Source organism: Pinus tabuliformis, chromosome 6, assembly GCF_031772625.1.
Source record: "Pinus tabuliformis cultivar Carrire ecotype Pingquan chromosome 6, CPIR1, whole genome shotgun sequence".
Taxonomy (NCBI): Eukaryota; Viridiplantae; Streptophyta; class Pinopsida; order Pinales; family Pinaceae; genus Pinus; species Pinus tabuliformis.
This window is the reverse complement of record NC_142292.1, coordinates 295,896,271-295,924,109: the sequence shown is the minus strand read 5'-3', so window position 1 is coordinate 295,924,109 and position 27,839 is coordinate 295,896,271. Positions and strand designations below refer to the sequence as shown.

Genomic DNA, 27,839 nt, shown 5'->3' with positions numbered 1-27,839 from the left:
TTTAAGTTATTTTGAAGCATTTCACATTTTGGAGCACTACTCTCACTTGCAATTAACCTTGATCATCTACACCTCACTTACTCAAGCAATGCATGCCTAAAATTAACCTCCAAGCATAAGCTTGGTTGATAGACTTGGGAAATCTTTTTGGATTTTCCCAAAAAAATCTGAGTTTGGAGAAAAAGTTAAACACATGACCACGCAGTTCTCTTGTGGTCGAGTCCCTTGTAGGAACGATGGCATGTGGGTTGACTTGAAGGATTAAGTGGATACCCGTTAATGAAGTTAAGCTTCTCCAATTAAGGCCTCTTGCAATCATCTCAGTCCTTACCAGGTTGAAGGATTTGAAAGGAAATAACACTTTAGATTAGCCCTTAACTAAAATCTACAAGAACACTATCACACACAACCACCTTACAACTTTGAATGGTTTTGCATGCATTTGAAGCTTGGATCTTGTTGAACATTTCATCATTTTAGCTCTTTCTCAAATACATGCAATATATTTTGAAAGCACTTACATCACTTTCATTTGCAAGTACTTGAGTTTTATTCTTGCATCTTGCTCATGCTCATTTGATTAGCATAAAGTTCCATTGATGTCATATCATTATTTATATTTCACATGAGCATAGTTCCTATTTCAAGTACAAGCAATATCTTACTTGAAAGCATTCAATTCCATTCAGTGCTCTCCTTTCAAAGTTGTACCTCATATTTTTTATTGGTTGATTCTAACACTTGTTTTGGAGCTTCACATTGTGCTTGTTGTATATTGAAAGCATTATTTTATTTGCAAGTGTCGCTAATATCTTTGAGCATATTTTGTTTCTTACAAGATTGAATTATTTGGCACTGGTCTACATACATCAATTTGCCTCGTAGGATATATTGTTGAGTCATTTTGATCTATTACATTTTGATAATTATTATATGCTCGTAATTTATTTACACTTGCTAGTTTGATTCCTTGCTTCAAGTTACATTTCAAGTCTTTGAATGGTTGATGCTCTAATTGATCTACTAATCATCTCCTAGAAATTGTTAGTTTTAGCAAATTTTCCTTAGAAATCTTCCTTAGGGTCCACCCCGCTTGGCTTTAGCTAAGAGAGAGCCTAAACAAAGAGAGTCGGGATTAGGTGACAACCCCTTCTATGAGCTTTGCCACCAAGGCCACACATAGTGGGGTTAAGGATCTTTCCCACATTAACATAGGTGTGTAAGCAAGGCGCCAACAGTCTCTATTGTGCATGGTTGTTTTTATATGATCTTTATTGTTTCCGCTGCATTTACTGTTCATATTTTCTGAAGTGTAATTGCTAAATGATATCATGGCATAAGAATACTGTGTGAAAACATTAGGAAGTAACTATCTGGCAGAAAATTATATTCTACTATGCATCTTGTGAAAAAATCAACAAACTGTGCTATTTTATTGTATCTTCTTGAATTTTGCAATGTGCTAGAATTAGGGTTTTCATGAAGTTCTCATAATATGTTGAATATTTTATGGCTCTAAAATGTTTTTTGCGAGATTTATCACCTAACATCCATCAAGAAAACTTAGAATCGCATTCCTTGACCTTAAATCTCCAATTGATTGAAAATTACTAGGGTTTGATTGAGAAGCTTTCTGTCACTTACATTCTCCAACCAAGGTTTTCCACCCTTGACCTTGCCCATTTTTGACTCCATATACCCAAGATTGACAAGGCACTAGTCTTTGTGTCAATCATTAAAATAATTTCTTCTTCTTCTTTTCTATGGTAAATTGGTGTTACGTTATGACAAAATCTGCATTAAATATCAATAAACACCTTAACTGTCACAGCCTTCTTAGCTTGAAAAAACAAAAATATCATTTTAATGCATTTTTAACCATAATTACAGGGCTGACATCAAGGGTTTGATAGCTAGTTTTTACATTTATAACCATTGAAAATTTGCTGTAATTTTTTCCCTTGTTTGCCAATTAAATAGCCTATGATAGTTTATTGTTTATCATTAAGTGTGGGTTGTTTTATTGCTGTCATAAATTTTGCATGATGTAAACTGCCTTAATTATAAACCCTAAATTATAACAGCAATCATTTCATTAAGGTAGCATGTGTTAGGAATCTCTATTTAAGCATCTCCATGACTTTACCTCAGACCTCTAGACTTTCCCATAGGTTGTTTGAACTCGCTACTTCATTTCACCTGGAACCCTACCTTGTCAAATATTATCCCGGGGTGTCTAATTAACAGGTTCCTTAGAAGGTATTTAGCCTAGGAATACTTAGATTACTTAATCGCCAAGACCTGTTGGGGTCTGGGGAAGCCTTAGAGAACAGCAGGGAACAGCCACTAAGGTGATAGTTGTGGCTCATCTCATTGTTGCATTTAACCTAGAGTGCCCAGTAAGGGTTTGCACTAGGCTTCTAGATTTTGCGGTAACAGAAACCTCTAGTGAGATGTGAAAATTTTGAATTTGCATTAAAAGTCATAAGGAATTCTACAAGTTATAGGTGAGAAAATTCCCAGGATGGCTCTGTTAGAATTCTAAAAACTATCTATTACTTTGTAGCATGAATGCAATTGAGTACAAATGTGGATGCAAAAACAGAGAAAACTTTTTAGACAATGAGTACACAATGTGAGCATTTGCACGTCTAAAGGAGGAGTTTGTCAACACACTAAAGTGGAAGGTATGAGGGTGATTGTGGGGTGTAAATGCAGGAGCATGTTAAATGAACCCATGCATCTTTGTATCCATGAAGCCTATATGATCATGTGATTTATTGGTGACTCGTCTACTTCATTCTTATGCATGGATGGAGTTTGTTTATTGTGCCTTTTCAATCACTAAGTGACTTAGCGTTCTGCAAGGCAACACTCAAAGGTACCTTTACCCCAAAGTCACCATTTATGTCTCTCATTTTGCATTCTTTTGTTCCAACTTCTAAAAGGATGTCAATTGAGTTCTTGTTTGCATATACAGGTAAATGACATGATATTGATGTCGATAAATTATGCACTAATACTTCAAAGTTTCAAGCAACAACATCAGAACCACAAGGATTTTAGCTGGTGTGTAAGAAACCATACTGGTAGTTACAGATACAGTGATTTCAACTGCCATAAGAACAATGAATATCTTGATTATAAATAATTGCAACTCTAGCAGGTTACATTGTACAAGAAATTTGCTACATGTTGGATAAAAATAGTTAGCTCTTAGAAAGATATTAAACAAACCCAAGTTCCAAATTATGCATAGTTCAACAATGTTTGAATTGTATTTTGTTAATTTCCCATGATGAGTACAACTATTAAGAATCATGTACATGGAATAACTTCTCTATTTCACAATGAAAATCCTACTGTAGTTAAAATTTCCTTACATATCCATAGTAAAATAAGATGTTTTCAGAGGATTAAAATGTTTATCCAAAACACTAACATAACCTTGAGTCATGGTTGCAACTCGCTTGAATGTAGTGATGAAATCCTTCAGTTCACCGAAAATCCGAGGCATACAAAAATGTAACAAAGCCCAAAGCTCAGAAAGATTGTTCTGCACAGGTGTCCCTGTTAATAACAATCGTCTTGGAATCATAAATTGATCTTGAAGAGTAGTGTAAAGCACCTGCAATGTGAAATATTAAAATTAAACTGTTATCCAACAATATCTATGTAACTTCAAGATTTTTCATTTATAAACTAGCTCAATGAATCATTTTATTTAAACCTTGTAATAGAACTCGCAAAATGTTCTAATAGTGTACGTGCCGTGCCATTCATGAGTTTCATCAAAATCAAGTAAATATCTTAGCTAAACTAGATTGTGAAGTGGACACTGCATAAGCCTTTCTGCAAAAGTTTTCCTTATTGCCACTAGCATTAGTCTTTCTTATATCGGTATTATCTAATAAAGTATTGTAAACTAAGAAAGAATAAAATTATATTGATGTCTACCAATGACCAAAATAGGTCAACGCGACTCAAAAATATAGCAAATAGAAAATGTAGGAATGCCTAGGGAATTTCCACTCCAAGGTTGTAAGACAAAAGTAAATAAAAAGCATTATTTCTTAAAAGAATAGAGGTAGCTCCATCATGGAGAAGCCCTCTAAAATAGATTATAGCCCTGAAGATGAAGTGTTAATTTTACTTGACAATGGTATGTGCTATGATTAGCACAATTACTTCAATGTTCCTTTAGAAGCCCAATGACAATTTCCAATTTAGATTTCCAGTAGCAATCACATTAACCATGTTTCCACCAACTTGTGGGTGTAATATATCTAGGGGGGATATTATGGGGTACAGAGGGAGGTACCCAAGGGAATAATGTGATGGGCCATAGTTAATAAATAAAGTGGTTAACCCGCATAATGTAAGAGGCCACAAGTAGTTAGAAATAATGTGATAAGCCCATTGTATTAGATGTATAGTATTGAGAGACTCATGGTAATTACCCATGGTATTGTATGTATGAAGCCTATATAGAGGCTAGAGACTCCCCATTGAAAGATGTCAAGTATTGTTTTGTATTGACAAGTGATGGCTTGTGGAGTGATCTCCTTCCTTAAGAGTAATTATATGGTGTTACCCTACCTCAAGGGTTTTGATTAATAAAGATCTAAAGTTTTTATACTTTGTTTATCTTGGGATTATTTTCAGTTATTGGGCATATTTTCATTTTTAATATATTTGCAGTTCAGATTTAGTACAAGTGGTATCAGAGCACTTTCTTGGGCAAAGGGGGAAGCATTTTTTTTCATTTTTTGCAAGAATTTTTGGGCGGCGAGTTTGCAAATCAGATCTGAAACTTTTGGTACAAAATTTGCAAAAACAAATAGCATGTCTAGATTCTTTGCGGAAAAATACCCAAATTCAAAAAAAAAAAAATCAATCAAATCAGAGCCCGGATAAAGAAAATATCACTGATTTAAAATCAGCGGTGTTTCATAATTGTTTCTGACGACAATTCGTGAACGGCGGATCTCCGATAAATTTTTGCAGTTTTTGTGCAAAATTTCAAAAAATAGATTGCAGATCTGAGCTCCTCTAGAAAAATTACCCAATTTAAAAAAGTAAAAAATGGTTGAATCAGAGTCCGGATGAGGGAGATATCGCTGATTTAAAATCAGCTCTTTTTTCAGAATTTTTTGTAACGGCAGGACAGTTGCAGTGCAAATCTGAGTTCCAGAGTGCCCAAATCTTGATTTCAATCACATAGGAGATGTGGAATGGTTGTTCCATTTCCGAAAACAAGTTATAAAAAGGATTTTGCATCATAGTGACCAAGTTGTGGCCATTTTAGATTTTCTGCATAAAGTAGGTAAAAATTTTCAAAACCCTTATTCTTCTTCATGGCATCTACTAAAAGGAAGTTTACAGGAAAATATGATGGCCCTATCATTGAAGAATTCCTAAAAGTGGAAAAGTCACTATATCCGAAAGTTTGAAAAGAGATATCATGGCTTAATTTTAGAGATGAGGCTGCCATATGGTGGGACTCACTTGACAAAAAGAAGTTGGTAAGTCTTCCCGATGAATAATTTGAAAAAGTCCTTTTGGACAAATGGTCTCATGCTAGAAAACGGGATAATGAGAAACATAAGGGGTTATTTTCTACTGGTATCTCCTTATTACAGGTTCATGGATCTATTCAGAAATAAAATATCATTGTGTCTATCAATCCTAGTTGCAAGCATAATTTTATTAATGATCATTTGGCTAAAAGATTTCAAGTCCCGGCAAAAAAAATGGAGCACACACAGGTTGATAATGAGGAGGTGCAAGTTTATAAATATTTGAAGCTTTCCCTGGATAAGTATGTGTTGCATTCTGATTTTTATGCTTTAGATATGGTTGATGTGGATATTATTTTGGGACACCCTTGGATGGAATCCATTGGTATTGTCAATATTAATGTGCAGAAGAAATTCATAAAGCTCTAGTATAAAAAGAAGAAAATTACATTGCAGGATATTTCCATCAGTAAACAAGTAGAGTCCAAGGAGGCCGAAGCAGAAAACATTGCAGGTACTGACACATCAGATAAGGAGTCTATGGTGGAAGTAATACTGGAAGACAAGCAACAACCGCAAGCGCCACGACAGGTACCAGATACCACTCAGGCTCCATCAAGTGGTGAATTAAAGAAAGATATTCCATCAGTTAAAGCCAGTGTGGAAAAAGTCTGCAAAAAATCAGGATTAAGTTCTAAAATTGCGATTTTCTCAACAAAACGATTTAATCCTCCGATTTTTTGCGGACTTTTTCAGAAATGAAAAAATCGCAATTTATTCATTATATGCCCGATTTTATCAGGAGTCGACCTAAAAAGTTTGTTGTCTTAAGAGTTGAGACTCAGACAAGACTCAAGATTCAGGAGTTGATTCACTATTTTGATTATATATTAGCTTTCTCTACATGTTTATGTGGAAATGCATTTATTTGATGTTGTGGATACTCTAGATGTTAAAAAAAAAATATGAATATTTTTGTGTTTTTTTAATTTGCCGACTTTTTCAAAAAACTCCCGACTTTAACGAGTTTTTCAACTTTTGGACCCTTGCCGAATTAATCCCGACTTCGACTTTTTCCACAATGGTTAAAGCTTCAACATATCACCACCTGCATCACCCAGCAAGGCAACAACCAACAAGGTGGCAACAAATTAGCAACAAGGACAACAACGCTTGGGCAACAGACACAGAGGTGCGACGATCGACCCACGCACATCAACATGAAGGAATCGCCAGAACCAACTTCCATCTCAAGCAAGCAAAGCACCGGCTAGATCAAGTATCCAGAAACAAGGTCCATCTCAAGCGAGCGAGGCATCAACTATATAGAGTAATCACCTTTCTCTTGGATGGCTAGATGCACATGCATGGTATCAGTGGACTACTCTTTTGAGTAGATATTATTATTTGTGTTCTTCTTATGTTTCGGGGACGAAAAATGTTTAAAGGGGGTGGAATGTAGTATACCTAGGGGGATATTATGGGGTACAGAGGCAGGTACCCAAGGGAATAATGTAATAATGTGATGGGCCTATTGTCGCATGAAGTGTCTAAGCACCGCGACAATGTTCAGAATAAGAGTTGTCACTCTAATCCTTACTCACTCCGTTTAGACTCTCTCCTAGACAAGTCAAAGGGGGTAATCCCTAAGGTAAATGGATGAGTGTAGCCTGTGGAACACGGGCTCTAACAGATTTTAAGGATGAACAACTTGATGAATTTAAAGCAAGTCTTGGTCGATTAAGATAGATAAATCAAAATAAAACACAATCACAAGATATAAATGACTACAAACCAATGCCTTTAATATTTGAATTAACCATAAACTAAATAAAACAAGTTATCTAGAGAAAACTTATAAATGTGGCAAAGCGACAATCATGAACAATTAATTATAAAATGCCCAAACTTTACCATACAGGATAATCTAGCAAAATAATCTTTTTCCAATAGTCAATATGATTTTTAAACATTTAAGGCACCTTGACAATAGAGAAATCACAAAAATACATTTAATCACCAAATAACACCAAGGAACTTTAATTAGTATTTTAATTATTCCTTAGGCAATTAGTCGAATGAAGAAATCAAAATCTTTTAATGTGACAGAATTAAAATGAATCACATGATTAAAAATTAAAACTTTAATGGGCCATAGGCCACATTAAAATATTAAATGTGAAAGCGCAAATCCCTCTCTAGTTTATTTTATCCTCAATCCCAAAGTCAAAACAAAAAAAAATTGTTAGCTTTTTAAATTTTTTTTATTTTTTTTAAGAAATTTTGATGATTTTAAATTTTGTAAAAAAATAAAAAAAATCAAATGTCACAAAGATTTAAAAAAGGCTTTTTTTATTTTTTCCAAATGTTTTAGATTTTAGATTTTTTATTTTGTAAAAAATTTTCAGGCTTTTTAATGTTTTTTTAAATGAAAATAAAAATTTAAAATTTAAAAATCAAAAATCAAAAATAAAGAAGTGAGAAAATCAAATCAAATCAAAAAATTAAAAATAAAAGCCAAAATAGCAAATCGAAAATAAAACAAAATGAATCTAACTAAGGCAAATAATGAAAATTAAAAAAGGGAAAGTCGAATATATCAAAATCTAAACTAACCCTAACCGTGAACACTAAAAAATATAAACAAAAGAAACCACCACTAAAAAAAGGTCGAACGTTTGGTTGTGTTCTCTGTGCAGGTAGGCAGTGGCTCGATGGCGGCGGAAAGAAAGTGCAGTGTGTGGAGGACGTAGCTGGTTGAAGAGCAACAATGATGTGCAGACAGCAAGGAGGGCACACAAAGGTAGATCCGCACTGGTCGATGGGAAGAGGACGCGAGGAGCAGAGACGCAAGTAAGCAGCAAAACTTGACGGAATCGCAGGGTTTAGGCAAGCGAGAGGATAGAAGAGCGAAGAGAGGTTGCTGATGCGAGGGTTTGAAGCTTGGACATGCAGATCTGAGGGCAGAACTTGTTGGCATTATGACATAGATTTGGCACTATGACACAGGTGTTGTCCTTGATGGCAACTCACTCAAATGACAGATCACAGTTCAGCAGGTTAACAGCACAGAGTTACAGATCAGACTTCACAGAATGAGGAAAGAGAAGTATACGCAGGTTCACCTTGACAAAGTGGCGTATACACACGGGTTAACAGACCAAAAAGAGTGTATACGTACACGCACTTTCACAGAATGAAAGGCACGTATATCTTGGAAAACTAAGTTTTGGTCCAAGGTATTTGGTCCATGGTATTTTGGTCCATGGTATTTTGATCCATGGTATTGGTCCAAGATATATGGTCCGAGGTATTTGGTCCAAGGTATTGGTCCTAAGTGGTTTTGGTCCATGGTATTGAGTAAGGCCTAAGACTATAAAAGGAGGAGAAGATCATTAGGCAAAGGCACTCAAGTATTGAATATTTGATGAAGAGCAAGATCTAGCATACAGGTTATTGGGTTATGGTGCATAGCTGGATCTGAACCAAGGATGAACCTTAGCGCTTGATGAAGGATAAGATCTAATGATGGGTCAAAATCTTAAGGCTTGAAGTGACGTATCTTTATGTGGTTTAATCATTTATCTGAATAACTGACGCATGTTGTAGTCTGTAAATATGATGATCTGGGTATAACTGAAGTTTGGAATTGTTGTAATGTTTAAATCATCATTTACAGATCTGTACGCAGGTTCACTTTAGAAAAGGCACGTATACACGCTGGTTCCGCATATCAAAACAGCGTATACATCTTAAATTTGATTTGCAGATCTGTACGCAGGTTCGGCTTGAGAAAAGAGTGTATGCACACAGGTTCGACACATAGAAATAGCGTATACCCCATAAAATATGTTTTAGCTGCTTCTGTTTGCTGCTGCAGTGTTCTAGGTTTTGGCTTGTATTCTGGTTACAGCATTCTGAAAGATTAGATTGAAGGGTTGTCAAAGTGATTGATTGATTCAGTGGTGGTTGGTGCAAAAGAGATTGGTTGATGCAGATGTATTTGATGATTGAATGATGTTATTGATGGATCCAATCTGAAAATTTATGAAACGTGGTCCCTGGAAGAAAAGAAAAGGTTGTAGCCATCTGTAAGTCGTCACCTACGTACTAGTAAACATATCAGCTAGTACAAGAGCTAGGGGGTTGTAGCTCCCTTCCAGGAGAAGCTGGAGAATGAGAGAAGGTTGTAGCCTTCTGCAGGTAGAAGTTTGCACACTGGTATAAGACTGCACCAGTACAAAATTGTAAAAAGAAGTTTCTTATTAAAAAGAAGATAGAGACGATTGCAGCAAGTGGTTTTCACCCACACTGGGTTTCTACCTTATATCTTGTGTTCATGTGTGTGATTGTATGTTCTGTTTTTACTGCACCTGTTACTATTTATATGGTTCTGATGCACTAATTAAAAATCAACATATGATGAATTAACTGAATCATAAGTTTGCAGGATATACACTAGTTGCCTTAAACACAGTTACGTATACAAGCGAGTTCCATTAACTAAAGTAGCGTATATGAATCTGATTATGGAAATGAAAAATTATTGACTTGCTAATACTGATTCACCCCCCTCTCAGTATTATTTCCAACAATTAGTATCAGAGTCGGTCCTTCAGAAGAAGCTTGATCGCTTGAAGGAAGATCCATCATCATGAGTAATCAAGAAAGAGAGGGATCCATCAGACCACCAAACTTTGATGGAAGCAACTTCATTTATTGGAAGGTAAAAACCACAGCCTATTTTCAATCTCTTGGCACAGATGTCTGGGAAATCGTGGAAGGAGGATATACATTTCCATCAGCAATTCCTACAGATACGGCAAGTAAAAAGCAATATGAAACCAATGCCAAGGCTGTCAATACATTATTGGGAAGTCTGTCACAATCAGAATTTGTCAAAGTTATGCAGCTCAAATCCGCCAAAGAAATATGGGACAAAATTGTTCTAAGCTATGAAGGAGACTCTCAAGTAAAACGTGCAAAACTGCAAACTCCTAGAATTCAATATGAAACTCTCAAAATGCAAAATGATGAAAGTATAGCTAGTTACTTCTTACGTATAGATGAGATTGTTAATTGCATGAAGAATTTGGGTGAAGAGATAAAAGAAGTTACTTTAGTTGAAAAGGTTTTAAGATCCTTGTCTGCTAAGTTTGAATCAAAAGTATCTGCCATAGAAGAAAAGCAAGATCTTCAAACTATTACTATGACACAGTTGCACGGAATCTTAACTGCTTTCGAGATGAGAAAAGGAGGTCCATCAGATATGAGCAAAGCCGCATTTAAAGCTTCAAGAAGAGAAGAACTCCAGGATCAGGACATATTTCAGAAGGAGAAGAAGAAGCAAACTTTGTCAAGAACCTTCAACGGGGTTCCAGAAGATTCAGAGGTGAACTACCTTTCAAATGTTTTTCTTGTGGAAGAGTCGACCATTATGCTGCCAAATGTCCTCATAAAGATAAGCTTGATAAAGGTAAGGAATCAGCAAAATGGAATAGAAAACAAAGTGTAAGTAAGAAGAGCTACTATACGCATGAAGATAGCGATGGTTTATCAATTAGTGATGAAGATGAAAATAGTAATGACTATAGACTTCTGATGGCTTTTGAAGATGATGATTTCTTGGATGCTTTAGATGAAGATGACCTTTATGAAGAAATCTCTAAACTCAAAATCTGTTTAGAAGAAAATAATATGATTATAGATACTTTGACATTCCAACTTGCTGAAAGAGAAAAACACAATGAAAAACTAGAATGTGAAATTATGGGTCTAAGAAAGGATATTGAGAAAACAAAAGCTCTCAATCTTAGATTTGCTAAAGGATCAGAAACCTTAAATGAAATTATCAAAGTGCAGCATTCTCCTCTGATAAAGACAGGTCTTGGATATACTGAAGAAGCATCTCAAGCACAGAAGCCGTCAACCTCCACTAAAAGCTATCTTGATGCAGCAAAGAGCAGTGAACAGTTTGACAATCGTCAGCAAAGGCATAAAGCAGATCACCAGGTAAATCAGGCTCAATTTACTTCAAGGATGAACAGAAGCTACAACCAACCTCAGGTAAATCATACTCAATCTGTTTCAAGAATGAATATCAATAGAAACTACAATCACCAGGTCAGTAGATTCGATAATCACAGGAACTTCTTTAATGGCCAATGTTTTTCATGTCATAACTTTGGACACAAAGTTGCTCAATGTGTTGCTTACAAGACCATCATGACTAGAGAAGCACGAAATCAAAGGAATGTGACAGGGATCATGAAACGGACCTACAATAACTTTTCTCTTCTTGAAAATGAAATAGAATGCTCTATCTGCAACAACTTCGGTCATGAAGAATCTGAATGCAGGAGTAAATTTCGGCAAACATCTCAGAAGGAGCAAACTCCATTAAGTCCCAAAATATGGAGAAAGAAAGAACCGCAAACAGAAAGATGTGGTATAGCCTTGTATGCAGAAGGACAAGAAAATCAGTGGTACATCGACAGTGGATGCTCAAAACACATGACAAGTGACAAAGAAAAACTTCATTCATATAATGCTTTAGAAAAGGAAAAGAAGGTCTCATTTGAAAATGACACTCCTTCCGTCATAAAAGGTAAAGGCTTTGTTCTCTTAAAAGAAAAAGTTAACACTAGAAATGTTATGTATGTTGATGGTCTAAAGCATAACCTGTTGAGTGTCAATCAAATGTGTGATCAAGGAAATGAAGTAGTATTTCGATCAAATGGATGTGTTGTTCGTGAGCTTGATACAGGAGAAACAGTAATCAAAGGTATAAGAACTCCAAACAACTTATACATACTCAACAGTGTTATCTAAGCAAAAATGATGAACACTGGTTATGGCACAGAAGATTGGGGCCTCTAAGCTTCTCTCAAATAAGAAAAGCATGCAGATTCCAGGTTGTTTGTGATCTTCCTGATATCAGCATTCCAAAAAATACAATATGCAAATCATGTCAATTTGGTAAGCAAACCAGATCACACTTCCCTGAAAAGGAAGGATCAGCTAGTAAGCCTCTTGAACTTGTTCACACTGATTTATGTGGACCATCAAGGAAAAAGTCACCTCGTGGAGAAGAATACTTTATATTGTTCATTGATGATTTTTCCAGAATGTGTTGGATAGGACTTCTAAAGCATAAAGATGAAGCATTTGAAAAATTCAAAGCCTTCAAAGCTTTGGTTGAAAATGAATCAAATCGCAAAATCAAATGCCTCAGATCTGATCGAGGAGGGGAATTTACCTTGGATGAATTCTTTGACTTTTGTGAAGAACATGGAATAAAAAGGCAATTCTCCACTGCAAGGACTCCTCAACAAAATGGAGTGGTAGAAAGGATGAATAGAATTGTTCAACAAATGGCTCGTGCTATGCTAGATGAGTCTAGAACTCCTGCAACTTTCTGGGATGAAGCTGCATTCGCTGTCATCACTATTCTCAACCAAGCAAATGTTCGGGTAAACAACACTCAAACTCCACATGAACTTTGGTATGGTAAGACTCCTACTGTAAAATACTTCAAAGTTTTTGGAAGCAAATGTTACATCAAAAGGACTGATGAAAAACTTGGTAAGTTTGAACCCAGAGCAGATGAAGGTATTCTCCTTGGTTACTCTTCCCGAAGTAAAGGATATAAATGTTATAATAAAAGACTTGGGAAAATTATTGAAAGTATTGATGTTGTGGTTGATGAAGCATGCAAAAATCCAAAGCAAATAAAAACCGAAGATTATGAAGAAGATGAGGATTATCCTCCCACATCAAATCAGACTAATTCTGAAGAAGAAACCAATGAAGCACCAGAAGAAGAGATAACGGTAGAAGAAAAGACTCCATCCAGGTATGTTCAGAAAAATCATCCAGAGACTCAAATTTTGGGACAGAAAGAGGCAGGTGTGCAGACAAGAAGAACTATTACAGAAGCTTCAAGCTATCTAGCATTGCTATCCTCCACCGAACCTCAAAATGTAAATGAAGCATGCAAAGATGAATGTTGGGTCAAGGCCATGAATGAAGAACTTGAGCAAATTGAAAAGAATAATACTTGGGAATTAGTTCCTAGACCTCATGATAAGAATATCATAGGAACTAAATGGATATTCAAAAACAAGCTGAATGAAAATGGAGAAGTTATTAGAAACAAGGCCAGACTTGTTTGTAAAGGATATGCTCAACAACAAGGTATAGATTTTGAAGAAACTTTTGCCCCTGTTACTAGACTTCAAGCCATAAGAATGTTGCTTGCTCTTTCTAGTTTTCAGAATTTCAAAGTATACCAAATGGATGTAAAATCTGTCTTTCTTAATGGAGACTTAGAAGAAAAAGTCTATATTGAGCAACCAAACAGATTCATTCTTGGAAATGATGCAAAACTTGTATGCAGACTCAGAAAGGCTCTCTATGGTCTAAAACAAGCTCCAAGGGCCTGGTATTACCGTCTTAACAAATATCTCCATCAACAAGGTTTTTCAAAAGGATCAGCTGATAGCAATCTATATACAAAGATTGATAATAATAAATTGCTAATACTTGTTGTGTATGTTGATGATATCATTTTTCGTAGCAATGAAGAAGCCATGAGTCGGAATTTTGCTTCGGTAATGCAGCAAGAATTTAAAATGTCCCTGCTTGCTGAGCTTACATATTTTCTTGGTCTACAAGTTCAACAAAATAAAGATGGTATTTTTCTGTCACAAACCAAATATCTCAAACAGATCTTAAAAAAATACGGCATGGAAGATTCTAAACCAGTATGTACCCCAATGGTAACAGGATGCAGTCTCAGCTCAAATGATGAATCAGCAGCAGTACATCAACCAACTTACAGATCCACGATTGGCAGTCTGTTTTATCTAACAGGTACCCGACCAGACATCATGCATGCAATAGGAATAGTTGGAAGATTCCAAGCAAATCCAAAGGAATCACACCTTCAAGCAGTCAAAAGGATTTTTAAATATCTTCAAGGAACACAGAATTTTGATTTATGGTATCCTAGAGATACAGATCTTACACTTCATGCATATACAGATGCAGATTGGGCAGGAAGTGTTGATAACAGAAAAAGCACTAGTGGTGGTGCATTCTATATGGGTTCCAGATTAGTGTCTTGGTTCAGCAAGAAACAAAGTTCAATTGCATTATCTACAGCTGAAGCAGAATATGTGGCTATTGCATCTTGCTGCACACAACTTTGGATGATACAAACATTGCAAGACATTCAGATCACATGTACTCCACCCATCTCCATTCTATGTGATAATAAAAGTGCCATTAGTATTTCAAAGAATCTAGTCATGCATTCCAAGACCAAGCACATACCCATCAAATATCATTTTCTACGTGAACAAGTGCTTGAACAAAAGGTCAAATTGGAGTATGTTCCCTCCAAAGAACAGGTTGTTGATATATTCACCAAACCACTACCCAGAGAGACATTTGAATATCTCAGACAGAAGCTGGGAGTAGTTGATGCATCATCCTGCTGTTAAAACTTATCTGTTTCAGAGAAAGGTGGTTATATGCGAGTTTCATGAAGCGTAGTCGCGTACATATGTTGGTTTCTATGGATACAGTCACGTATATGTTGGTTTGAGGAAAAGCAGTGGGCTAGACTCAGGATGAAAGGGGTCTGATATGGTTAAGTGAATTATCTGCTCTGCTTGATGATGGTTACAATCTATGGATGACATGTGGAAATATGTTGGCTCTCATAAGTTATTGATAACTTGATGTATATCTGATTGATGATGATGCCTTGATAACTATTCTACTATATGAAATGATCAGATCTGACAGTGATCATCTGACACAAGTTCAGGGGGAGCATATACTACTAATAATGTATTGTTGGCATTATCTTAGAAGATCTTGGGACAGATTCACATAATTTTTTTCATTCAGGTGGAATAGGTTCAAGAGGAGAACATGGTTGTTGGTCTGGATGCTAATTGACAGATGCTGCTGATGATAGTCGTTGATGACTATCATGGTCTTGTTTCAGATATTTGGTCTCTGTTATATATGTCATGTATATCTTTTAATGTAAAGGTCATGAAACGACCTATTTTGTTACCCCACTATGCATGGGATGGATGATGTAATGTTCTTGTTTTAACATGTATAAACAATTGGTATATCCCCACTTGGTTGAGTGGATGAGTCAAACTTGGTATATCCCCACTTGGTTGGGAGATGGATGTATGTATGAGTCATTGGTGATAGGAAGGTCATTTATGATGTATGTATAGAGTCATGTTTTTCTTTTAGAACATCTTTTTGCAGACCTTGCTTATATTCAGGGGGAGCATGGACTCGATCATGGAGCTCAATCAGCACACTTCTGCATATCAGAGAATTCAGCATGTACTCAGGGGAGCATAACCCTTTGCCCTTGATGACAAAGGGGGAGAGTCACTTGGGGTTACCATCAAGTCGAAAGGGAGATTGTTGGCATTATGACACAGATTTGGCACTATGACACATGTGTTGTCCTTGAGGGCAACTCACTCAGATGACAGATCACAGTTCAGCAGGTTAACAGCACAGAGTTACAAATCAAACTTCACAGGATGAGGAAAGAGAGGTATACGAAGGTTCACCTTGACAAAGTGGCATATACACGCGGGTTAACAGACCAAAAGGAGCGTATACGTACACGGACTTTCACAGAATGAAAGGCGCATATATCATGGAAAACTAAGTTTTGGTCCAAGGTATTTGGTCCATGGTATTTTGGTCCATGGTATTGGTCCAAGATATATGGTCCGAGGTATTTGGTTCAAGGTATTGATCCTTGTATTCTGGTTACAGCATTCTGAAAGATTAGATTGAAGGGTTGTCAAAGTGATTGATTGATTCAGTTGTGGTTGGTGCAAAAGAGATTGGTTGATGCAGATGTATTTGATGATTGAATGATATTATTGATGGATCCAATCTGAAAATTTATGAAACGTGGTCCCTGGAAGAAAAAAAAAGGTTGTAGCCATCTGTAAGCCGGCACCTACGTACTAGTAAACATATCAGCTAGTACAAGAGCTAGGGGGTTGTAGCTCCCTTCCAGGAGAAACTGGAGAACGAGAGAAGGTTGTAGCCTTCTGTAGGTAGAAGCCTATGTACTGGTATAACACTGCACCAGGACAAAAATTGTAAAAAGAAGTTTCTTATTAAAAAGAAGATAGAGACGATTGCAGCGGGTGGTTTTCACCCACATTGGATTTCCACCTTATATCTTGTGTTCATGTGTGTGATTGTCTGTTCTGTTTTTACTGCACCTGTTACTGTTTATATGGTTCTGATGCACTGATTAAAGATCAACATATGATTAATTAACTGAATCATAAGTTTGCAGGATATACGCTAGTTGCCTTAAACACAGTTACATATACACACGAGTTCCATTAACTAAAGTAGCGTATATGAATCTGATTATGGAAATGAAAAATTATTGACTTGCTAAAACTGATTCACCCCCCCTCTCAGTATTATTTCCAATAGAACTGAGGGCGAGATTTAGCAGGTTGGAATACAGGGATGAGCTAAGGAATGGAGCAGTCGAGGGTTTGATGGCGACAAGAGGGCAGCAAGGGTAGGGACAGCAACTTAAACAACGTTTGGAAACACAGGAGGGAGCTGACAAAGGTAGGAGGTAGAAGATGCAGCGATGAAAAGCAGGCAGCGGAAGGGCCTTACAGATTCGTGGAGAATGCAAGCAGCAACAAAAGGTTGTGGACCTAAAAAAAAAATCAAAATGTTTTCTACAGCAGAGAAATTGAAAACCCATGCAGTATACAAGTAGCCAAAGAACCAAATAGAAATTTCTAGATTAAGATGTTATACTTCTGCTTAAGATTTACCAGTAAAACCCTTAAAAATTTAAATTATTTCCAGATTTAAAAATTTAAAAACCCTTGGACTACAAAAATTTGGATAGAATCCCTGCAAAAATGATTTTGAGGCCAAATCTTACCCTCCAAGGCCTAGATCTCGCTTCAAATCAAACTTCACCTTTAAATCTGCAACCTGTACCTGAAAACAAAAACACCCAGAACCCAGATATACAAAAAAAAAATAAAACCCCAGAAACCCAAGTCAGAAAACCCAAAAACTTTACAGATCTATGCACAGGAATGGCAGATCTATCAGATCTGGGGAGTGCGAGTCCAACTCCACTCCCAGATCTGATAATCTAAGGCTCTTAACAGCCATATTCATCAATTTCGCACATAAAAAAATAAAGTTTTAAAATTTTAAAGGAGGTGCTTAGCTCAAAACCCTTTATGCATCACCAATAAAAATCTTATGATAAGCCCGAGATCAAATTAAGTTGGGCTCTTCAAAAAACACAGATCAGGAATTGGTTGGTCCAACTAAAAACTTCCTCGAACACCCAATGATCTAAAAGTCAAGATTTTCCTACAAAACTCAATCCAGCCATCAAAATAGAGCGAGAAAATGATAATAAAATTCAGATAAATAGAGATCCTGCTATTACATTCAAAATTTAAATTATCACTTAAACCCCAACGACTGAGTAAGATACCTGTACTCAAATCACTCTTCAGAAGCTATCATCAATGGCTAAAAAAAATTACGCATGACAACAACACATCTTACAGTATTTCCATAAAGAGTAACACCGGCAAAAAACAACCCCAAAGTATTTCTTTATTATTCAGAAAAATATTACACGAGCTTTTTGCTTAGCACACGCCTCAAAGGTCGGATGAATTGACTGAAGAATGACTTCCTATTTAAAGATAAATCCTCCAACGGCTACCTCGAGTGATCCTCGTCATAACAATCTCAACTGTTGATGAGGATTAAAATTTCTTTTAATTTCATCCGTCAAAATTTTTAATTCTTGAGGAAATTCGAATTTTTCAATTAAATGTATTTTAATTAACTCAAAAATTAAATTTTAGAATTATTTTCCTCAAAATTTTGACTTTGACTTAACCCCAGGGATCAAAGGCTTAAAATTTATCAAAATGATTAATTTACCTTAGTCCCTGGACCTCTTAAAATTTAATTTTTAAGGACCGGTGAATTTTGCCTTTGGAGAATTTAAATTTACCTAACACCTAGAATTAATTAAATTTTTGGCTTAAGATTTTAATTAGTTTTTAGCCAAAAAATTTAATTAATTAACCTATGAGGGGATAAATTATTTTTCCAACCTTCAAGACAATTTAAATCATGATTTTCATATTTTTTACATCTCAAGGCGGAAAACCCATTTGTAATAGACATGCACAGACTACCCATTTCTGTGACACAAATATAATCTAACAGACTAAGCAATTTGTAATAAAATAACCTAACCAAATAGTTAGGATTATTCCCAAATCACTTTTACATAAGACTCGATCTATAACTCTAGGACTCGCCTATGATCCCAGTGACAAAATCCATTCCGGCTTTGGGGTAAGACTGAAGGAAAACTCTGCCGACCATCCGAGAATTGATCGGTGAGACAAAAACCCTCCTGGAATGTAGATCGTCACCAGAAAAGTAGGTTTACCTAGGCAATTACATACACGACATGGATCTGCTGAGATTATTTACATCACATACATGCAGAATGGGTTTACATTATAACATCTTGGTAGTAAAATTGATGATGATAGTTCTACGACACGAACACATCAATCAGGCGTTATCCCTTTTGTGAAAAAAAGGGGGTGTACTACTATGGGTCATTGACACATATTGGTCAACATCTGGCTCTACTTGGGGACACGTTGTTGCACCAGAGGAATGTGAGAATCCAGAATCTGCATCCATGCAACACACAATATAACATAAGAAGCGTCCATCCAAAAATCATCATATAACGTTAAGTACGCAAAAGATATAAGCTCTTCATTTATTAACTATCCTAATAACATGAAAAACATCTACCTACAAAATAAAATACTGAAATAAAAGGGTGTAGGGTTAGGAATACAATACAAAGGATGCCCCATGGCATCAGATGCATTCAATGTAGTGTATGCTGAGCATTTCCCTGCTTTCAAGCAAATCTGTTGGTTTTTTCTCAGATGTGCCATGTCCAATCCTGCACACGGTAGGACTTTTTCCTATCTTAAAATCACGCTGCTCGCGGCCATCAGATGCATCAAACCGCTTTCTCATTCTCTTTCTCTTGCACTTTTTCTTTGTGGCAGGCTATATCACTAATAATGTGGAACATTCTCCTTCAGAACTCTCAGATGAAGTATGTATGATATGCATGACATGTCTTTCTTCATTCTGCATCTGCTTTGTCAAGAATGATGGATCAGTCTCACAAGTGTCATGAGTTATAACTTGATCTTTGTAATATCCCGTTTCAGAGATTTTCCCCAAAACCCCAGTAAACTCCAACCAAATACACACAAATAATATAATAACCAGGAAACTCAAAATGATAAAAATAATAGTAGTGTAACATATAATAATATAAGCATGAAATATGAGCAGATGCTCGAGAAATGCAGAGAAATACTAAGCCATTTTATTATATTGAGTAATAGAATGAGTACAAGAGGTGATCAAAAGGATGGCACCTCGACTTGCACTAGGCAAGTGAAGAAATACACTCAGAATAACAAAGGAATGGCCTCTCCCTAACTGCATGGATGCTACTGGGGAACTGTTACACTGCTACTACCGACCCCGCACGGCATGACTATCTCCTGCCTCCACATCATCCTCCTCCTCTTCCTCGCTGCTCTCGAAGAAGACCTCGATAAAATGTCCTTTGCCAGCAGCACATCTATGTCCTGGTGCCCATGGCTCCTGACAGGTGAAGCACAATCGCTTCTTCTTCAACTCCCTCCTGGCATCATCGTCAATCTGTACTCGTCCCGGATTCCCCTTTGGAGGCGAAATCCTCACATCCTTCCCCTTAGGCTGGAAAGCCTGTCTCTAGGGGTAAGGTGTCTGGGTCCTGGGTAAGGCATCTTGTAAGTCCCGGGTCCTGCTGATAGCATCTTGGAGTGTGGCTAGTCTAGTGGATCTGACTAGACCCCGAAGTGGCTCTACTAACCCCTCAACATACATGTAGATCCTCCGTGTCGTGGATAGATCTGGCACCATCACTAAAACCCTCAAGAAGTCCGCAATGTAGGTCTCTGGGCTCCCTGTCTGTTTGAGCCTCGTCAGCTCAACAAAGTGCTATTCCAGATCCCTTCGATCAAACCTCTCCATCAATCTCCTGGTGAACTCAGCATATGTTGTCACTATGGAGTGTCCAAGTGTAACCATCCCATGGAACCACCAATCCTGGGCCTCACCATCCAAATGTAATGTCGCCACCTTGATGGCCTCTGTCTCCGACATCTGGTTAAGTTGGAAGTAAATGTCCAGCTTCTCCACCCAAGACTTTGCCAAACTGTTTGATGAACCATCAAACGTAGGCAAGTGGAATCTACTAGCGCGCGGTGGGTGTCACCATCATGATAATGCCAGTACCCTCTGTGATGGTCACGGGGTCTACTATCCCGCTGGAGCTGAACAAAGTCTCTAAATGAGAGAGCCTCCCTGAACTCCTGCCCATAGGCCTGGTACTCTGCAAAATAATCACCCATATGAACGGGCTCTGCTGGGCTCCGGCCCCCATGCCTGCTCCTAAGAAAGTGGGCATGGTAGAGCATGTAGGGGCATGTGAGGCCACCTGCTGAGTAGTATCACGCTGCTCTGGCAAATGGTGGGAGGCACCCGATCCCTCACCAACCTGGAAAACCCGTGGGCTCTCACGTTGTCTAGCCTCTACTACCGTGAATCTCTATCCCATCACCTCAATCTGCCTCGACAGATCCTGTATTGATTTGAGGAGCATGTCCGCAAATCTCTTCCCGTCCTCATCTGTCATCGGATCCTCCTACTCTGCGTCCACTACAGGCTCCTCCTGTTCTGCGTCCACCACTAGAACACAGTCTCCCTCTCCGTAGGTGTTCTCCAACCTACGCCCAGTGTCTCTGTATCTCCTACCTCTGTAACAAATGTAGGGTTTTTTCCCCGGTGTCATAGATTGTTAGCTCCAAAGGCTGAGCCAGATCTATGCTCTAATACCACTGTAATATCCCGTTTCAGAGATTTTCTCCAAAACCCTAGTAAAATCCAACCAAATACGCACAAATAATATAAAAAACGGGAAACTCAAAATGATAAAAATAATAGTGGTGTAACATATAATAATATAAGCATGAAATATAAGCAGATACTCGAAAAATGCAGAGAGAAATGCTAGGCTATTTTATTATACTGAGTAATGGAATGAGTACAGGAGGTGATCAGAAGGATGGCACCTCGACTTGCACCAGGCAAGTGAAGAAATACACTTAGAATAATAAAGGAATGGCCTCTCCCTGAACTGCATGGATGCTGCTGAAGAACTGTTGTGCTGCTACTACTGCTGGAAATCAACGAGGATTTGGGGATGTTCCCCTCCTCAGAAAATGTTGAAGCTCTGGAATCCACCCCTACTCAGAAAACCCAGAAAAACCCAGAAAGCTTTTCTAAAATGGTCAACCTCCGAAAATCACCCCCTTGCTGAATCATGCAATCCCTCAAGGCCCTGCGCTGCCATTGAGTAGAATCCTCCAAAATACTGCCTGAAACTTTGCCAAACCACTCCAATATGCAAGAGCTGATCCCTTGCTCAATATCCCACAGCTCAACTCCTCCACAAATCCTCAATCCGGAACTGCTCCCAAAAGAACTGCGTCCCTCTCTCTCAAGACTGCGCAATCTTCCAATGCTCAGCTCCACCTCAATGCCAAAGATCAAAACTACTACAACAAGACTACTGAAAATACCTTGCCCGAGTAGGCACTCGAAGTCCCCGGGGCTAAGGGTGAGATGTCCGAACGGAGACACTCAGTGCACTAAACAGTGTTGCAGACATGCTAAACAGCCAGCGTGCTCCAAGTCGAAGTGACTAGCTCAAATGCTCATAATCGAATGACAAGATGAGGAAGCTCCTCTCTCCTTTATAGCATTGGCCTCTCTCAATCCCAAGGCTCACTTCCTCTAACGCAATCTCCTCTTGCCACGTGTTCTTTTTCCAATCTGCACAGTCCCTCCAAGTGTCTGCATGGGCCTCATCTCTGCGTGGTCCTTTGGCCCCCTTGGCTCCCCTTTAAGTCACAACATTGTGCTACTAGGAAGTGAATTTTATTCTAAAAGTGAGTTATGTCCCTTTTCTCCTCACCTTTTTATTTACACCTAACTATAGAAGGCAAAATTGAGCAAAATCGAATATTCCAATTAGCCATGGCTAATTAAGAATATTACAATCTTTTATGACTAGTGGATTAACCATGTGAGCATCAACCTGATTCTTATTAATTTCTATTTTATCCGGGTCACCTTCAATTAGCCACTTTTCAATGGAACAAATGACCTCCTCATAATAAGATGGAGCTTGCTGCAGCAAATAAGGAGGCTTATGATCTGTTGACGTTTCCTTGTTTCTTTCATCCTCTGACCAATGCTGAGATTTATGTACCTGTATTGTTACGGCCTCAATCTGGTTAGAGTGTTCAACCTTCATAGCACTGACTTCCTTGGCATGGTTTTCTTCCATGGCCAATAACTTATTCTGAAGACATATCTGACCAGCTTCCATATCTTTTATTACTTTGTCATTATCTGCTTTTATGGTCATCAAGCAATTTTGCATAGAGCTCATTTCTTTGTCATGATTAGCTTTCATGGTTCCCATTCCCTTAGCATGTTTTTCTCTCGTGACAAGTAAATAGTTTTGCACGGAAGTCCTTTCTTTCTCATGATGACTATGCATGTCAGTCCTCATAGCCTCCATATTTTGAGCACACTTTTCTACTACGGTGGCTACGTGATCGGAGTGTTTAATTTTCATGATTTCCATCTCCACATCACGTTTTTCCAGCTAGGTGTACAAAGTTCTCATATCCTTGGTCTAATCAGCTATACTTTTTTTTTGATTAAGCTCTATATTTTTTACCAGTTGTGTTTGACTGAACTGCATGTCTTTAACCAACTGCATTAATTCTTCTATAAGATGGTTATCATTTTCCCTTTCATTGTCAACACTGATTTGACAACTTGTTCCTGTTCTTCCACTATCATGGATTCGTCTTGTAACGGTACAAGTGAATTCATCATGAGAACATTCACAATGCCTGCAATATGATGCATTTTGATATGGAGAATTGTCTTGAAATCTTTCATTGATAGTTGGATCCTTTACGAGATTATTTTCATCCTGTTGCATAGTACTAAGGGTACAAGGCAAGCCACCTTGATCTCCATTTCTATCTTTAAAAGCATTGATGATGTCTTGTAAAGAAGCGAAAGAATCTTTAGGATAATTATGAAACCAATTCAAAGCATCACCCTCTAAAGAAAAGGCAAATAGACGCATCTTGACATCTTCATGTTTATGTTGGGAAGAACGACAATACCTGATTATTATATGAGTAACCCTGGATAGATACTTTCTAGCAACCGCTGAATCACCACCCGAGAACAAAGATAATTTATGAATGGCCTCTTCCAGCATATCATGGAGAAAGTTAGTAAAATAACACGGGGCAAACAAGTCATCCATGATGACTTACTTAAAGAGATAAGGAGGGACCAAATGGATGCTAGAGAGAGACCCCTGCTCAAGAAAATCAAGAGATCCACAAGAAGCGAGCTTCTTGTATAAATTCTTGTAAGAAATGAAAAAAGTGAAGTCGCCACTTGAACATGAATCTAGCTCTAAGATCCAATAGGCAAAAGCAGTTGGATATAAGGGACGGCTTCTTGTCTGAGAAATAATGGATGAATAAGTGGAGTCGCCACCCAAACAAGAAACGAACCGAAATGTCCAGGTGCTAAAACTGCAAATAAAACGATTAATGAGATGACCACAGATAAGGCGATGAAAAGATCAAATAACGCTAGGAAATGTTGTGCCGATGGGATAAGAAATGAATCAAATGATGAAAGATTAGATGATTAGAAAAATGTCGTGAGGACCAAGGACATAAAAACTCTATCCCCGACAACGGCGCCAAAAAATGTTGGCGTTATCGGCTAAAATGAATGATAGAAAGATGAAAGATGAATGTCATAAAGTCAAGGCCCAATAAATTGGTCCCCGGCAATGGTGCCAAAAAATGTTATCGCACAAAGTGTTTAGGCACCGCAGCGACACTCAGAGTAAGGGCTGTCACTCTAATCCTTACTCACTCCGTTTAGACTCTCTCCTAGACAAGTCAAGGAGGGTAGTCCCTAAGGTAAATGGATGAGGGTAGCCTATGGAACACAGGATCTAGGAGATTTTAAAGATGAACAACTTGATGAATTTAAAGCAAGTCTCGGTCGATTAAGATAGATGAATCAAAATAAGACACAATCACAAGATATAAATGACTACAGACCAGTGCCTTTCATATTTGAATTAACCATAGACTAAATAAAACAAGTTGTCCAGAGAAAACTTATAAATGTGGCAAAGCGACGATCATGAACAATTAATTGCAAAATGCACAAAACTTTAACATACAGGATAATTTAGCAAAATAATCTTTCTCCAACAGTTGATATGACTTTTAAACATTTATCGCCCCTTGACAATAGAGAAATCACGAAAATGCATTTAATCACCAAATAACACCAAGGAATTTTAAATTAGTATTTTAATTATTCCTTAGGCAATTAGTCGGATGAAGAAATCAAAAACTTTTAATGTGACGGAATTAAAATGAATCACATGGTTAAAAAATAAAACTTTAATGGGCCATAGGCCACATTAAAATATTAAATGTGAAAGCGCAAATCCCTCTTTAGTTTATTTTATCCTCAATCCCAAAGTCACAAAAAAAAATTAAAATTTTTTTTAGATTTTTTTAATTTTTGTTTTTTTTAAGAAAAATTTATGATTTTTAATTTTGTAAAAAAAATAAAAAATCAAAATATAAAAATAAAAAAAAATAAAAATCAAAAGTCACAAAGATTTTAAAAAGGCCTTTTTGATTTTTTCCGAATGTTTTAGATCTTAGATTTTTTATTTTCTTAAATTTTTTCAGTGTTTTTAATTTTTTTAATGAAAATAAAAGTAAAAAAAAAAATAAAAATCACAAATCTCCTACTTGTTTAATTACTTAACAAGTTACTTAAAATATAAACACTGAAATAAACACAGTGCAGTGTCAACCATCTACAGATCATCAACTGAAAGAAATAGACAAACACACAAGGGACACCGTTATTTTTGGACAATCGTCCCCGGAAAAACCCAACTTGGGAAAACCAATGCAGCAGTTCTGAGGGTTTTATTATTAAGCAGATTTTCTTGAGTACAATTGGGTGCCAAACTGGCTCACCCGACAGAGAAATCTATCTGGCAATAATACCTCTCTTTGGAAGCAGATATTCTGAAAGTCTGCTCCACGAAACTCTCTCCAGCACCTCTCTGAGGCTCAACGTCAACCCTCCTGGCCTTTGCGCCAGCCTAGAACCTTTGCGTCAGCCTCCTGATGCACTGCACAGCCTTTCTGGCCCTATGCGTCACTCACGCAGGCCCTCTGGCCCTCTACGCAATCACTGTTGGCCTCTGCGTGTCTCCTGTTGGCACTGCATCTGCCTCTCTGCCTCTGCGCTGGTCTTCTGACACTATCTCTACCTCTCTGCTATGCACTCACTGCCCCTCGCTACAACTCTAATCACCGGTTCGATTTCTCTTAGCAAACCCCGCTTTAGAATATCAAACTGACAGATCACTCTGGTGTATCTCCAACTGACCCTCAAGCCTCCTCTTATACTTTTTATGTTGAGTCTTCAACGGCCAAGATTACATCTCTAATAAACAGCTATAAGATTAGATTTGGCTTGATCCATGTCATTTAGAACCTTCTAACCCAGTTTTATATTAACACCCATTAATATTTTTATTCTCCTAAATTTAGACTTAGGAACTCATTAAAAATATTAATTATTTTAATATCTCCTTCACCGTGTAGAATTTTCCCAAACCATTTCCAGGTCTTGGAGATCTCATGTGCTTTAGCCTCTCCACCAATTTTCATGGCTAGAGCACATCTAATGCTACTCCAAATCAACAACAGTGGGCTATTTCTCCATTGCTACCCTTCACCTAGTGATAGCCCTTCAAGGATCCCCTTTTAGGACCCCTGCTAGTTTGAGCAGTAACAAACCATTAATCACATTGACAGTGAAAGTAGATAGAACATGAAACAAAATGCAAAAGACGAGCCAAGACAAGAGGACACCAGATTTAGTGGATGCTAGGGAAAAATCCCAATGTGGGGAAAACCCTTTGATCAATTCTTCTTATTATTATATCAAAATGTTCAACAGAGAGAGAGTACAATAGTCAAAATTGACTTGCCAAATTCAAATCAAAACAACCTTGTCAAAATCTGTATCCAACTACAATCAAACTTCAGCCCTAACCAGAAATCACAGATGGTCAACGCAGCAATCACACTCCTCCTTTGAAGCTCAATCAAAGGCAGTCAAACTCGGCCTCCAACAATGGTCAAATTCAGCCCAAAATAGTCACAGAGTTTGTGGTCAAACTTGCCCAACCTTCGGTCAAATAGGCTTGCAGTCAGCACAAGTCAAAGTCCTCCTTTTTCCTTGATTTTTGTGCCCAAGAATGTAGCTTGCTGAGACAAAAATATACCCAAAAAACGAAGTCAAATGATACCCAGAATGTCAAAGTCAAAGTCAACATTGGTCAAACTGCAAAAATTTCTGAGGATTTCAACCCTGCAATATTATTTTGTAATTTCATCCTCCTTGTGCTACACGTGGGAGAGAGAGAATGCCCAATGTTGTACGAACCAATGAGAGAAGGAGAAAGAATGTGTGAGTGATGAAGATGCCAAATGAGGTGAGAGGTCGCTTGTATTTATACAATTCGTTGTGGGTGAAGTGTCATGTCCATTGCGCTTCATGAGCCTACATTTTGATTTGGCAAACCTGAAGAATTTGCACGTGTGGGCATAAATTCAAAAATGCACTTCTGCTTGTCCAAATTGGATGATATTTATATCAATTTTGGTCCTCTCAAAAAGAGGAATTTAATGCAATCATCATCTCCATCAAATGAGTTGTCCCAAGGTGGAATTTGGCCCTAGTTGCCAATTTTAACATGAAGACACTCAAAACAAGCAATACAACAAATGCAAGAGAACTAACTAGACCACCGATACAGTGTTCCATTCCAAGAGTTGCATTTATATTTTCCAAGGTTTGAGAAGCCTGCAGACCAATATATCACTATAAGGTCATCAATACGGAGTGATGAGGCCCAAAATTAGC

At 37.5% G+C, this 27,839-nt stretch overlaps 1 protein-coding gene across 3 annotated transcripts in view; it reads right to left on the bottom strand.

Moving 5' to 3' along the window:
• The window catches only part of ASG3 (SNF2 domain-containing protein / helicase domain-containing protein), a 380,591-nt gene that overhangs the window by 228,617 nt on the left and 124,135 nt on the right, over positions 1 to 27,839 (bottom strand). For all 3 annotated transcript variants that reach the window (XM_089415440.1, XM_089415438.1, XM_089415443.1), the window contains one exon: positions 3,448 to 3,628. In XM_089415440.1, the coding sequence (XP_089271566.1) occupies positions 3,448 to 3,628 (181 nt within the window). The remainder of the gene's footprint in view (positions 1 to 3,447; positions 3,629 to 27,839) is intronic.